Raw genomic sequence first — 15,712 nt, 5'->3', positions numbered from 1 at the left:
TTTCTAAATATAATAGGTATATTAATTGGAGTAGTAATATTTAATTGCAGTATAAAAAAAAACAAAACAGTGACAAGGAAGGAGATATGAGGTGTCTTGGCCGATGACTGTCCGGAAATGAGAAAACTGAACCGGCCACTAAGACAGACGACGTGACTGGGTACCGGCTCCTCAACACAAACTACCACTTTCAACAGACATACAATATTGCGTTATTATTTTTTTACTTGAAGAAGATGTAGTTGTCATAGAGGTGTAAATAATAAAACGGCTCAATTGATATCGAGGCGACTAGTTTGGTTTTCAGCTATTACTCATTTTTGGATGATACGGTAGTGAGATCTGAATGTGATTGAAAAATATTTGGCAGGCTTCTTCAAAATAGGAAAAAAAATTCATCAGACAAAACCGTAGCTTTTGTAAAGTATTAGTTGCGTAGTTTTTTGTACTACGTTTCCGACAATCCGTGGGATGATATGACACAGTCTACAAGACTCCAACTAGAGACTTTTAATTTCCGGTCATCATGATAATTTGTGTGAGGGATGTATTCTCACAGCAGGGTCTAGAGTTCATTTCTTCAAATCTATTCGGATGTAACCAAACGCTCATAATGTGAAAAACTATCATCCTGAATTTTCAGAAAATGATTGATACCATAAGTAACGTCTAAGCGCCAGAATTGTCTTGTAATGTTTTGATAATTAATTAAAAACAAATAAGGATGTTTACCAATAAAACTGAAATGAAGTCATTATCCGAGTTATCACTCATAAGCGATGACGACGGAGCCAACGAAAATGTTGCGAAAAATTACTAATTATATATACATATACGTATATATAGACAATGGAGTGTCAAACAGGAAATTAGGAAGCTGTATCTACGTATATAAGTTTCTGAATAGAGAAAAATCTGGGTCAGAAAACCAATGAAAGTCTAGATGCTAGGAGAACTAAAATAGTTATCATATAAAGCCGACAAGCGCCCATTTTTAATCAGCGCGAAAAGAGCCATAAAATAGGTTTTCGTTTTCAGAAATTCAAAAAAAAGTTAGTTTCCTATAAGTAATCCAACAAGGAACTCAACCGACAATTTTCTCGGAAAACTTTCATGTGCCCAATCCAAAAAAAACTCGAACTAACGTGGTGTCAAAGATCTTGAAAAATTAGAATGTTTTCAGAAAAATGAAAACACATGTCCGCGGGAAAGATAAATTAAACCGAAGACAAATGACGAAAAAAGTTAAGGATGCTCGGGGTGTCCTTTCTGTTATTTGTTGTTTCCTGTTCCTAATTTTGTGTCCGCTCTATCAAATGTCAAGCTTTAAAACAGGATTGGAAGTAAAGTATCTAAGTGTTCTCAGAATTTCAGGGCAATATAAGTACGAGTCTCTGATGACCGGTAAAAATTAAAACGAAATAGTTTTGAACAGAAATTGAAAGAAAAATGGACTTGTACTTCTCATTGATATTCTGAAACGAATAATTACACCTGATTCCTTTTGTATGTTATGTGTTTTGAACAGTTCCATATTTTCAACATGTTTCGTCTTCAAGTTGTGATTCTTGATCAATCGTCAATTTCGATGGCAGGTTTGGTTCTGATTCTTACGCCACATTGATACCTCACAACCTTTCATTCGATTGTGTAACTTCAAACTTTGATAAGCAAATCACGAACACAATCAAGAAAGATGAAACTTTAAAATTTCTCTCATTTCCTCTATAATTTGTGTTCTATTTCTCAATTTCAAAGTTTGAAATGCGCTGTAAATTGTCCTGAGAAGAGTGACACTTATCCTTCACAAACTCTCAGATATTACATTTTGAATGGCCAGTTGCGTATTGCAATGTATCATTTTGAGATAACGTTGACCAGGGCGGCTCGTGTTTGCCCTTGTCGCACTTCCATTACTACCTTCGTCTCTTGTTGCTCCCGCACTCAAACTACTTCGCACCGATTGCTTCCATGAAACTCTTACTATTTTCTGCGATATGTTTGTATCTTACTGTATCTCAACCGGTACCTGTGGTCAAGGATCCGAGAGCACGGGTTGTACCTGAGTTGGACATTATCTATGTTGAGTGGCAAGCTGGATCACAACCTCAGAGTGAGTGAAACAAAATATAAACATTGAGTTTGAGAAAAATGCGAGAAAAATATTGAGACCAACAAAAAGTGTTAGAAAATCTCAGAATTGCGATCAAAATACCAAAAATGCAGAGCCGACTTATAAATATTCCATGTTTCATATATCCGCTGTTCATGTTCTGATTCTGATGAATCACGAAGTACTATGTGTTCATCTAGACAATGACAGAACTCTGAAATTAAATTGACTATTTCCTTGATTAACATTCTCTAGAAAATTGATTTCTCTTCCATTTTATCATCAAACGATGATAAGCAAAAATTTTGAACAATTCAGCATTATTTGAAAGAGTAAATATCTAGTGACCGAAGACAAACAAGGTCTTTCAGACACAATGTACACCATCCGCCACAAGTCCGGATCCGACCAAGCGGCTTGGAAGTACATCAAAACAGTCGAGTCAAATGTACGGATTCCATTAGGCACGTATAACGACGGGGAAAACGTCCACATTCAGGTAGAACATACATACACACTATTAGGAAATAAAGAAAACCTCATCAAAATTTCAGATAAAAACAGAACGAGGAGCTCAAATCGTAGAGGATTGGACAAAAGAAATAATTGTAGATGCAGCTAGAAAGGTCAGTTCGGTGTAATAAAAACGAAAGGGTAAAAGAGTAGTATGGTGAATAGAATAATAGTAATATTCACAAAAGAATAAGTAATGGGCCAAACGTGAGAGTGAACTCTGACCATGAAAGACTTACTACCACTTTTCTATACTTTTTAAACCAAAAAACTTCATTTTTTATCACGAGGAATGTGGCAGCTAGCAAAATTTTCTTTTAGCAACAAAACAGATATAACATTTGCCAACGACTAATTTTGTCCAAATGCATTATCCCCGGGCAACACCAGAAATTCTAAAAAGAAAACAATAAAAAGTGGTCTTGAGACAAAGGTCCAAACACATTTCCTTTTGCCATCTCAATTTTAAATTCAAAAAGTGATTCCAGTAGACATTGAAGTTTTAGGAGGGCCCTTTTTCTTCCTTTTTTCTCTTCTAACTCTCTTTTTTGGAAGAAACTTTTTCTCTTCTCTACTCAAAACGTCAACAGGATGTTCACTTCCTGCTTTCAGAATAAGATCATATTCCGTAGGGTTGGCGCTTTTTTGGTAAAAAGTGAAAACTTCTCCTTTTCATTTTTCCGTTGAGAGCCGTTCTCATATTTGGTGAAAAATTCAGTTGAGATTGAGGTGTGGTGCGATTACTTATTCTTTCCATCAAATTTGTCTAAGGACCGCCCATTGAGAAAAAAAAAATTTGAAAACGAGAACGAAAGAAACGAAAGAAATTCAAAAAATTGGAGTGCCTCCTATAATAAATAGTTCTGCAATTTGTCAAAAACCACACCGACGTGTGTTTTTCTTTCCGTTTTGAATCAAAACAAAGCATTCGTATTCTATAATCAAAAGCCCAAAAACTACCGTATCCCTCTACATTCTATCTTTTGTCAAAACGATAATTTGTTCTGCAAAACGAGTGACACTCAACAACAACAGTTGTTCCACGGAACAACAGAAAAAGAAGAAGAGAGAACGTTGTGAATTTGAGCAAAAGAATATTTGAATGAGGAATGAAGATGTACGAGTGAACTGAGATGAATAGAACAAAAAAACTATTCGTAGAAGAATTAAGGAACATATCATTCTTATAGACACTATGAAATATTTATAGGAATTGGTCGCGATGAAAAGATTGACGTAGTTGGTTGGGTAGAAAAGTGGAATGAAGCCAAAAAATTCTACTTACGGGCACTCTATTACTTGAACGTGTGAACCATGAGTAACTGGGAGGATTTCGGTATTTGCCACTCCAAAATACAAATCGATTATAGGATGATATCAAATACGTAAATATTCTAGAAACATTTCAGAGCGTGCGATCTGCCCCACTGCGTCCAGTTCCACCAGCTGCTCCAGCAGCACCGAGCCCTAACCACCACGCGCATCACTCTCATCAGCATGCTCATGAGCATGGTCAGCATCATGCTCCGCAACAAAACCAGCACCATGCCCAGCACCATACTTCTCACCATCCCCAACATCCTCAACCAGTTCAAGCACATGCTCAACCACCTCAAGCTCCCGCATCACCGCTAGTTCATGCTCCAGGAGCACTTGTGCCACCACTCCACTTCACCGCTAACATTATGAATCCTACTACAGTACAACTCAAGTGGCAGCCTGCAATGCCAGGAAGACAAGGTAAGAACTCAAACTGAATTCTTCTTCTTATTTTTAGGACATCAGAAAAATGACAATTTTATATTCTGAGAGTCGTATAATAACTATCAGACCGGATATTTGAGTTCCTAGAAGTTAATTTGTCACTGAACTGATATGATGCCAAAATATCGTATTTCATTTTTAACCAAAATAGCAAGGGCAAGAAATTAGAAGTGAAAGAATCAATAAGCAAAAAAAGAACGGAAAATTTTGTGTTTACTAGTTCTAGAGTATCTGAATATAAGGTAGCTCTTAACTAGGAAATAGTTCCGGTCTCGTCACTCGTCCACTGGAAAATACTTGAAATAGCCAGTAGAGGAAGAGTACGCAAAAAAGCACAGCCAAAAAAGAGGCAAAAACGACAGATGGATGTGGTCGAGATTTTTTCTAAGAAAACTGTGTCGACTGAATGTAGAATGACACTACAAAAAAGAAGCCCAAGTGCCTAAGACATACAAAAAAAACACTTTTGACGAGGAAGATATAGAGATGAAAGTAGAAAGTGAGGGTTCTCGATGATGAAGAACACAGCTCACATTACCTGTGTTCACAAAAAAAAAAACAGAAAAGAACAAAAATGACATCTGTTTAAGGTTTTAAGGTGTATATCGTTGTTTGTTTCTTGAACAAAAAGGATTGAAGTTTTATGTTCAGCAGAAAATTTAGATAAAATACTGAACATTTAAGGCGATGAAAACTGGGAACTAGAAATTAGTTCTCGGAAACTTTGTTTACTTCCTACATCTGATTAGATTGGCAGGTCCGAAAAAAATTGGACAGGACTTTATTGGTTTCTATCCCAAGTTCCCAGGAAACACATTATTCTAAAAAGTAATATTCTGATTTTGTAGATGAAGTAACTCTATTTTGGGAACTCTCGTAATGTGAAACTTGCAAGAAAGAACGGATAGGAAATGTGTGTGGGGGGTAAGATGGATGGTTTTGAATAATTCAAAAAGCGGAAAGCTGAATGTGGCGAAAAAACGAAAAGAGTAAAAAAAAGAGGGACCGCAGCAAAATTGGATAATGTTTCTCGGAGTGATATTAGAGATGCACTGAAACGATCGCATAATTGGGTATAGAGTGACGATAGCTAACTCTAGTTCAGAGTACTGCAATTTCAGCAACAGAAAATTAAACAAAAGTCAGAAATAAAAGAAGAGAGGGTCCTGTCCAATTAATGGCTATGCCCGCTCTCGATGTACGTTTTTTGATATATAGGAAAAAAATAAAAAGAAATGTGCTAAAACTACAAGTTTCAAGTGAGAATAGAAAGAAAAAGTGAATATGGTTACAAAAAATGAATTTGGAGTTTTGTAAGCACGCTTGAAGATGCATTTTGAAGTTTATAATTGCAAAATTCAAAATGTTTTCTGCTTTCAGATATCTACTACTTGGTCAATGTGAAACAACTGACTACTGCATCCGGTAGTACTCTTCAAAATCAGCAGGTAAATTGAAATTGAATCATGATTACTATGTGTTTGATCTACATGGCACCAGGAAAAGTAGAAAGAAATGCTACAAAACTACATTTAATACTGACAGAATAGAAAAAATTTCTTTACAGATCAAAACTGCTGCAACAAGTTTTACACTTGGCAAGATGATCGCTGGAGAGAAATATGAAATGACAATCCGAAGTGCCACAAGCCAAGATGCCATCTCTGGCACCGCCTCCATTGTCGAGATTACTATGCCAAGAGGTAGTGTTTTAAGTGTTGAACATAACTCATCCGATGTCTAATGGGAGTACGAAAAGGAACACAAGAGATAAAGGGGAAGTGACAGACCGCATTTTTCGGATCAAACAAATACGCAGACGATTTAAACACAGATGAGCCTATATAGTTCGCTTGATGATTCTCATGTCTATTTTTCCTTGAAAAATAACCAAGACACGTCAGACATTATAAACGTCTCAGGTCACAGAGACAAAAACGTGGAGCAAACAGAGTATACCGAGAAAATAGAAATCCAGGGTAGCTGGTGTTCAGAGAAAGTGCACACTGAGCGATCAGAAAATTTTCTCAATTATAGAAACTAATCCTAAATCTTGATTAAGATTATGGTTACAAGTGCAAGTTTTCTGCGAACCAAAATATTTTCTCGAGAGACCGGAAGTGCAACGAATCTTTTGATTTTCGATACTCAACTATCAAAAGCCTAACTGAAAATTTGTAATTCAGCTTTCCAAATCAAAGAAAAAAAAACAAGGAACTATAGGAAACAGTTACGTAAAAAAGTTACAGATGATGACTACTTCGAGATTGGAAACCTCATCATCAGCTCTCATTTCCGCACTCCGACACAAGGAATAGTCAATTTGACCTGGGAAGTACCGTCAACAATGCAAAACAGAATTGCTTGTGAGTCACTCAAGAAAAAAAACATAATATTATCCTACATGAAGGTTTTCGTGTCTATCTTCTATAACACCTATGTTTTCATCCTAGAATATATCTACGTCGTTCGTTCCTTTTTCAGCGTATAACGTGGAGTATGCTGAAATGGGAAACAACCGATACTGGCAGAAGATTCAATTCCATGGTGCATCCTCGTCGGCAGCTCTGCACCATTTGAAAAGGTTTGACTAGGACCCGCTATTGAATTTTCATCAGCACTTACTTCTTTTTTTGGGCCCATTACCCTAGGAATACTTTTTCAAGAAAACACACTGACCAACAATAACTGATTTTGCTGGAAGAGACAAAGACGTGCCGATGGAAAAGAAACACACGAAAAACGTGGAAAATGTTGAGATGGGCCGAGTGGCACACCCTTCTCTTTTTTACCCACCAATCCATCCCTTTAATTAAAAAAATCTTCTGTTCGAAAGAAAAACTACCCCCGCTATTTGATATGCAAAAAATCGGAGTGAATAGAGAAGTATGACACGGGATATGAAAAGTGAATGGTAGATAGAAAAGAGAAAGCAAAACGAAAAAAAAAAAGAAATGGAATAAAAGGACGAGTTAAAAATTCATAAGCAACAATAGCATTAGATGGAAAGATAATTATAGTTTCATGTGACTAGAAAACTAGGAAACAAAAATAATAATTTTGAGGTCAAGGATTATACACTGCCAACTTTTCAGCAACACTGAATATCTGCTACGCATCAAAACAGTGCTTGCCAATAACATCGTTACCGAGAGCGGCCAATTCCGTTTTCGAACACCACGAGGTGAGGACAAGAGAGGAAAAAGTGAACTAAACGAAAAACATTCATGAAGGCAAAAAGAAAGAGCGCTCTCGATTCTTCCAAAATCTGCATTTTCACCAGTATGTATGTGAAAATGTAAAGTATTTAGCTGTCAGCACATTGCCCTTTCTCTCCCAGTTTTTTGTTTTGTTCGAGAGCAAAAAACAAAAAACATCTGGCAAACGGCGAAAATCTTCTTCTGAACTTGCTAATAGGAAGAACGTTATTATATCCTGAAGAAGATAAGATATATGTGATTCTTCGAATTGAAAGGTCACATAGAGAAGAAATCAAGAAAATGTTGAGTTTCCAAATTCTCACTGTGGAATAAAACCTATAACACTAGTTTATAGATTGCAACTGCCACTTATAAATGTTTTCAATCATACTAAATTTTTTAGTTGAAACCAATCCAATCCACAAAGTTGACGTTATCTACTCTCACGACGTGAATTCGGTCAAATTGCAATGGATGCTTGAACCTCATATTCGTCCAGAAAACGTGGCTGGTTATGATGTTTACTTGAGTCAAGATAAGGTGAGACTCAATTTATATGTAAATATACTAAGGACGAACAATATTGCTACCAGTTCTTTTATTTAGAAAAAAGTACAATGGGGAAAAGCGAGATGTCGTAAGAATGGTTTATAAGGAGGGGGCAAAAAAGGCAAGAATAAATAGAGAGGCAGAAAAGAACTCTTTGAATATTGATGTTGCTAATCCTGAATTGAACACGATGTAGCAGACATTAAACATACCAGATTTTTTCGTTGCTAATCTAATCCTCGATAAGAATTAATGCGTTCCCTTTTCCTTTCGATTCAAAAATCATTCTTAAAACCTTCCGATCTTGAAAACAAGTCTAGAGTTAAGTTTTTAAAAGGAACACCAACCCAAAACAGCAATTTACCTACATGCTAATTAGTGCTTAATAATTAGAAGAACGAGCGGGAAAAAACGGAGAAATGAAGAAAAAAGAACAAAAGAAGATATATGCTGGAAAAAATTCGAATGAACGAACGAAAAAACTTTTGTTGGAAAACAATTTTAGATTGATGAGATCGAGGGAGGGGGCAATGAAATAGAAAAACACAACACAGCAAAAAATTAATTTTACTTCTTTCCCTCCCAACTTAACTTGTCGCCGAAGAGGCTCTGTTTTTCTTTAGTCAAAAGTCGGAAGAGTGTGATAACTCGTTGATCAGATAAATAAAACGAGAATGATTCACGAATTATGAGAAGTTATGAAGAACTTTTTTACAAAACATTAACAAAGGGGTTTGCTTATTCAAATTTTAGAAATGTGTAGAAAATTTGAAGTTGAGCTATAAGAACTTTAGTTGAATGATAAGCAGTCTAAGCATTCAAAAAATTGATGAAAGATTAAAAATGCTAAAGACAAGTTTTGGAATGTGTCAGAGAAAATATGTCTATTCTGAACGTCCAAAATATGAATCTTGTCCACAACACAAAATATTCATAGAAATTGTTTACAGGACCTTCCTGATTCTCAATGGAAGTTAGTTCGTCTGAACAACAAAGAATCACACCTTTCACTGGAAGACCTCAAGAGCTCAACCGTCTATTTTGTCAGAGTGAACGTACGCAATACAGATGGATCTGTCATCCGAGCCCCATCAGTTTATAGATTCAAGACAATTGGTGAGCAAATGTGTGAACTAAATCCCAAATTATGTGTGCGTGTGAGAAAACATGATTCATTGAAAAAAATAAAAGTTGAGCAGAACATTTGGTGCAGAACAAAAAAGCTGAGAGTGATACAAGAAAACTTGTAACTGAAAAGGAAGGAAGAGTTTAAGATCAAAAATTGAATTTTGTAAAAGAGGATGTAAGAAGCATGACGCGTTCCTCTTCAACTTCCAGACTAGTGTTCCCATTTGAGCTCTCTTCACACTTACTTTTTCATCTGCCTTGCGAAAAAAAACTTCTTGAGTTTTTCTTTCCTTCAATTAGCAAAGTGTTTCCTGTTCTGATTCCGTACTTTACAGATTGGTCGAACGCTAACCCGAATGCTGATTTTAACCCGTTTGATGACTAACTCTATGTGAATATCAGAAATGACAACATATGGTTTCAAATGGTGCAAATTTTACTAACACTTATTTTCAACAGCTTATGGACTAATCAGTTCGTCTCTTATAATTTTTTTTGATCTACCTCACCACCCCCAGTTTGTTTTTGTCCTTTACTGCTTTTCTGATTTTCTTTTTTTTCGAAATTACTGATAACATAAAAGGTATAATTAAACTCACTCTAAACGCAGATAATACCGATGAAGAGGAATTTGAAGGGAATTCGCTAGCATATCGCAATGTAGCTCCAGGAGAAGTAGAAATACGTTGGACATTTCCAAAAAGCATATTGGACAGTGTCATTGGTGAGGAAAAAGGCAAAATGAGTTCTGAGGGGATGAGAAACGGGCTCTGTAAAATGAGAGGTCCCTTTCTAAGTAAAAAGAAGAAAACACAAATCCCACTTTCCATTACATGTTTTGTACGACAACGGCTTTGTCCAATGATTTAATGGATATGTACATGTGCTTCTTTTTTACAAAACCTCCGGTTTTTCTACATATATATTCTCATTGTTTCTAGGTGCTACTATTCTATATACAAATCGCAAAGATCTCACTCCGGAACAATGGCAAAAGATTGAAATTGAGGATTCAAAAAATGTATGGCAAAAGAAAAATTTCAGTGAAAAATGTGACTAAGTGAAAAATGTTTTCAGACTACGGTACTGATCAAAAATTTGCAAGAAGGTGTGCGATATTCGGTACAAATTATTCCACGACTCTACACTGGAGATTATGATTTTGAGTCAAGAGAGTTGTTTGAATTCAAAACCGACAAAATGAGTGAGTACAATATCTAATTGCTTGAACACAAAAAATGCTTGAAAGGTAAAACGATTAGGAAGCTTGTTGAATAACATCTCTTCCAAGAGAATACTAATAACAAATAATAGATTTATTGAGGAACATTTGTTCATATGACATTATAAGGCTGAATTGATGACGATTTTGTTAGAAACCTTATTGCTGCATAGTAACACGTTATTGTTGTTGAATATCATGATTCTTACAAAAAAAGTGTTTGCCAACAATATATACTAATTTACTATGTTCTGAATAGAATTAGGGGTCTTTAATAGTAGAGCTGAAGAAAGTTCAGATGTAAAAATAACTCATGCTGTTGAAAATGTATTCTGATTTCTTTTACTCAATAACTGAAACGAGACTAGACTTTTTGAAAAAAAAATAGTTCGAGACATGCATATGCAGTGAATATCTAAAGCTTGTTTACTTGTCTCTCAAAACCTTGGTTTAGAAATCTAGTTTGTGCTATAAGTACGCTTGACATGTAGTAGTTTTCAGCACGAGGTGTCAACCAAGGAACTGATGTTCGAACACTAACACCACACGGACATCCGTTGGCAGGACCTCACTTTGAGCAGATGTCCCATTCGGAGGCTGAATTTATGCGAATCGTCAGCTGTAACCCGGATGAGATAAAGGTCAGAGAAAAAAAGAAATATTTTGCAAGTTCATAATAACAGAATAGATATAAATCGGATTCTCAGGAAAAAAGAAAATCCAGAAAGTAAAAACGTACTTATTTCAGAGAAGATTCATAATTTTTAAGTGGTTCTCCCAAATTCTATTGAACAAATATTCACGTTCACTTCCACGAAAAAAACATGTTTTCTGGAAGGAGAAATCTGTTTAACATATTCTAAGTTATCCATTTCCTTGTTCATCGTTTTTCTTCTTTTCAGTCTGGATGTGCTTGGGATGAAATTTGCATTAATCGAGTCGAAGATCGGAACAAGGGATGGTGCATTTCAAATACTCTTCGAGATAGCATCTTGAACTCGTAAAAAGAGAAAACTACTCCCTTGATACTCATAATTTAAGTATATATTAACTTTAGTTTTTTTTCACTCCACAGCTTGCCTTTGTGTGCACTTTCTTTTATCTTTCGAAATGTATGTAGATATCTGTTCTTTGTTACACATTATTTCAACATTTCGGATGTCAGCTGCAATAAAGTGAGCAGCACGAAAGCACAAGTATCAATAATCAGGGTGCAGAGGGAAGTTATGAAATAATATCTTAAAGCACATTGATTGCTGTCAAACTGTTCAACTAGAACTTTTTAGTTTCAAGCATCATTGTGAGAATCACATAGCCAATTTTCCGGTCCTCCTTTAAATCAAAAAATTTTATTCTACAAAAATAATTGATATCATTTTTATTAATAAAATAATTTTGCAGAACATTATTAATGATTAGAAAAACAAAAGTTTGAGATCATTGGAAAGAAGCTAGCACAATCGGACGGAAGAGAGGTGACGAGAAGAAACATGGTTTGAAAGTGACAAAATCAATGCGTCAAAATGAAAAAAAGATTCAGTGAAAACTGAAAAACGAAGACACTAGCTGCAATCACTAACTAAACGTTGTGGGGAAAAATGACAAATGACTTGTGAAGAAAACCGACAAAAATTGAATAAGCTGCGTGGGAATTGAATTAAAAACACGGTATTATGAACAAAAAGGTAGTTGAAATCATTTTAAAAAAGTATTCTGAATTTCCAGAGACATTTCAACTGTCAAGAAAAAAACAGAGTTCAAGTTGATATACATAAAGAAATTGCAGGTCGAGCAATGGTTAGCCTCGTATATCAATAGGATGATCACGAGTGTCGATGGCTTCTACTCCGAGAATTTCTTTTGCTTCTTCGATTTCTGGTCCGCCTTTGGCGTATCTGAAAATTTAAGTTGAATTTGAGAGTTGAAACATTTTTCGAACATATCTCTAGTATACACGAAAGTTTTCTTGCAAATCCTTTTTTTTTGCTTTTGAATTAAATTCAATTATTCAAAATTGTAATTCAACTCACATCTGATAGAAGTCAAAGCTTTTCAGCGTATCATATTTTGGACGATGCCGCCTTTCTTTTGTTAAACTGAAAAACAATTATTTAGTATATTTATTTGAACTCTTTCACTTACCAAGTATTTATAAATTTTACAAGAGGGAGACTATAATTCATGTCTCCACTGTCCGGCCTCAATATTGGTGGATCACCGTTGACTACCTGAAAAAATGAAACAAAATAATTTTGGGGAAAAAGGAAACAATAACAACTAACCGCTGCAATTTGATCAAACAATGAATTCCATTGTTGGTAAGGAAATCTTCCAGTTGCAATTTCGTACTGAAAATGTTTTTGTTATGTTTTGTCTCATTTTACACACTTACCAGAGTAATTCCTAGAGACCACACGTCTGATCTTACATCATACTTATCTGAGCTGGTTATCCTTTCTGGCTGAAATTGTCAAATATTTTTTTAATTCGAATGGAACGCTCACCGCTAAATATGGTTGACAACCAGCGTCATGAGTCTTCACTACGGAATCTTCGAGCTGTCCACAAATTCCAAAATCACATAGTTTGACTGCACCATGTCCATCAACCAATATGTTAGAGGGTTTAACATCTCGATGAATTATTTTCAGCTCTTTTTTCAAATAATCGAGAGCGTCCACTGTCTGCAAATCACATGTTCAAAAATTAATTTGGGAAATAAAAACTTACGCAAACTGTGATATGACCCACAACATTTTCATTGAGCCTACTCTGTTTTACATCGTAGACTCGTCGGTATAGAAGATCCATAGATATATCCATCAGCTCCATGCAGATCCAACAGTCTCCCTAAAATGATAATATTTGTAAAAGTTTTTACTACTTTCCAAATAAATATTGAATGTTTTCAAATTCCAAGAACTCTTTTTTACCTCGCTGAAAATGGCTCCGTAAAACTTGACAATATTTGGCCCTTTTTCGGATTTCACAATCGTGTCGTGCTCTCGCAGTAAGCGAATTTGTTCGCGTTGATCTATGTTGTTACATCGTATCCGCTGAAAACATAACATGTCATTTTTGTTTTGAACTTTTGAAAATCAATAAAAAAAATTTTGTTATAAAATGAAAACGCACTTTCACAGCAATTAGTTTATTTGTTTCTCTATGTCTCATTTTGTACACTGTTCCAAAGTTTCCATTTCCAATAGCTCCAAGATCTTGTAAATGTGCCGAATTAAATGTGTAGAAATGTTCGTCATCGGGATATTTTAACGTTCCAGTAGAGAGTGATCGTCTTAAAAAATCATTTTTCGGGTCAATTTAGAATGAGGAGACACTCACAACACGCTCTCTTCTGGAACTGCTTTCTCATTTCCGTTCACCGACAAGGAATTAGGACGCGTTGACAATGTTGTCGGACGAAGGGACATTGACAACCGCAAATCGTCGTCATCTTCTTGAACCATTAACTCTGAAACACAAAAAATAATTAGATTTTTGCCCTGTTTCTTCACATTTTTTCTTCGACACGAGCAGAAGTCTTACATGTGTTAAAAGAGGGGCAGAACAATGCCAAGAATAAATTGAAAGAAGAACACTCGTCTATTAAAAAAATTAGTAACAGGGCTAAAACTTGCTAAGTAGAAAATATATAGGAGAAAATATGTTCCAACACGTAACACATGAGCAATAATGAACTGTCATCCTCCAACAAAGAGCACATCGGAGGAAGTCAAAATCAAATCTGAGCAAACATTAAAATAAGCTGTACACAATGACGTGGAACAAATGGTAATAATGATCGATTCTGATAATCAAGCGGGAAAAGACGGTCAAATTTTTGATTTTTGTTGACTTTTTGACAATGAATACTGACAAAATGATTAAAATTGGCATGGTATGAAGAAAAAGGGTGGGAAACAAACAAGAATTGGAAAAGAACCAACAATATTTTTCAATTAGTTTTTTGAAAAGATACGTGTGATCAAATGAAAACAAAATACCCCCGCAGTTACAATATTTCCGACCTCGATTGTTAAAAAAAGTTTTCGGTTAGTTAGACATACTGCAGTTTTGAAATAGAAAAAAAATAGTTGACCGCGTACGTTTTTTTCTTGCCGTATTTGTCAAATTGAACACTTGAGTAACCTTCAAGACCAGTTTTAGGTACAGCAGACAGTGAGACTGCTTGTGAATTTTAGTGGTCAGTAAGAAAAATAGAGGAGGAAGTTTGAAGAAAAGTTAGAGTGGATGTAATAAAAGTATTTTCAATAGTGAGCTTTTGTGTAACTTTCTAAACCAAAATAATACTGAACATTTTTGAGTTTTTAATGGAATTTTTTTTTCCAAAACTCCCTCTTTAGGATTGAATTTTTTTTGAATACCTTATGAGCTTCACAGTGTGAAGAAATATTCTAAAATGAGCAACTTCTTCCTGTCTCGTATCTTCTGAGTCTTGAGTGTTGCTCTTTGTGTACCAAGTTCATGGACAACCTACGTCATTCATGCAAAAATAGTAATTGACGTAACGAGTAGTAGCAGCTCATATAACGTAAACACTAGTTTTTCTCATGACTCAACAGTAATGATGAATCATTCTGGTGCGTTCATGATCAAAATTTTGCAAAAAATTCAGAATCAGTAGCAGAGAAGAAGAGACAAAAAAAGTTTGAAAAATTGAGTAGTCAATAAAAACGAAAGCGACTAGAAAACAGCACGATGAGTGAAACGGAGAAAGTAAAACAGATGAGGGTATTGGAAAGAAGAAGAAACCGAGGAAGCCCTCCGAGAGAGAATCAATATAGAGATGATACGAAATACGGAGAGCGGTCGAGAAAGAAAATTGCGAGAGTAGTTGGAAAAGAGGGCATGCATGAATGGAAGCAGCCAGTTTGTGGAACTGGACACTGCGGGTGTCTCGAGTGTATTTTCGCACTCCTTATATGACCACCCGGCTTAGATTAATCGGTTGTCTTTTCTTCCCGTTTGCCATTCGCTTATCCTTTGGTTTATCCCGAATAACACAGTTAGTAAGGTATAGACTTTCTAAATGTTTTCAAAACATTAGAAGGATATTATCTTCACAGTAACTACGTACCGTAAAAACTGTAATAGAAGCGCCCTTTTCTTAGAGGCGCACTCTCGATATGTTAAAAAATATTTTTTCTGGGTTTCAATCATTCGTTTTCTAAGTTCGTGAAAAAAATAACAAAATGTAACCTC

General features: G+C 35.5%; 2 protein-coding genes across 2 annotated transcripts; one reads left to right on the top strand and one right to left on the bottom strand.

The window, feature by feature from the left end:
* Nucleotides 1-1,971: 1,971 nt before the first annotated feature.
* GCK72_023508 (uncharacterized protein) lies at nucleotides 1,972-11,493 on the top strand (the record flags this gene model as incomplete). The annotated part of the gene is made up of 15 exons (XM_053735421.1): nucleotides 1,972-2,113; nucleotides 2,485-2,612; nucleotides 2,668-2,739; nucleotides 4,036-4,366; nucleotides 5,771-5,838; nucleotides 5,958-6,093; nucleotides 6,640-6,756; nucleotides 6,875-6,974; nucleotides 7,486-7,574; nucleotides 7,994-8,130; nucleotides 9,090-9,255; nucleotides 10,209-10,288; nucleotides 10,345-10,471; nucleotides 10,991-11,130; nucleotides 11,392-11,493. The coding sequence occupies 15 exons, from the start codon at nucleotides 1,972-1,974 to the stop codon at nucleotides 11,491-11,493; spliced, it is 1,935 nt and encodes a 644-aa protein (XP_053578987.1).
* Nucleotides 11,494-12,287: 794 nt separating this feature from the next.
* On the bottom strand, nucleotides 12,288-13,956 carry GCK72_023507 (uncharacterized protein; the record flags this gene model as incomplete). The annotated part of the gene is made up of 10 exons (XM_003102596.2): nucleotides 12,288-12,384; nucleotides 12,520-12,585; nucleotides 12,632-12,717; nucleotides 12,772-12,837; nucleotides 12,882-12,950; nucleotides 12,994-13,173; nucleotides 13,220-13,339; nucleotides 13,423-13,545; nucleotides 13,625-13,784; nucleotides 13,832-13,956. 10 exons carry the CDS (start codon nucleotides 13,954-13,956, stop codon nucleotides 12,288-12,290), a joined length of 1,092 nt encoding a protein of 363 aa, XP_003102644.2.
* Between the last annotated feature and the right edge of the window lie 1,756 nt (nucleotides 13,957-15,712).

Source organism: Caenorhabditis remanei, chromosome X (assembly GCF_010183535.1).
Source record: "Caenorhabditis remanei strain PX506 chromosome X, whole genome shotgun sequence".
NCBI classification, from domain to species: domain Eukaryota; kingdom Metazoa; phylum Nematoda; class Chromadorea; order Rhabditida; family Rhabditidae; genus Caenorhabditis; species Caenorhabditis remanei.
This window is presented reverse-complemented; position numbering and strand designations above follow the sequence as displayed.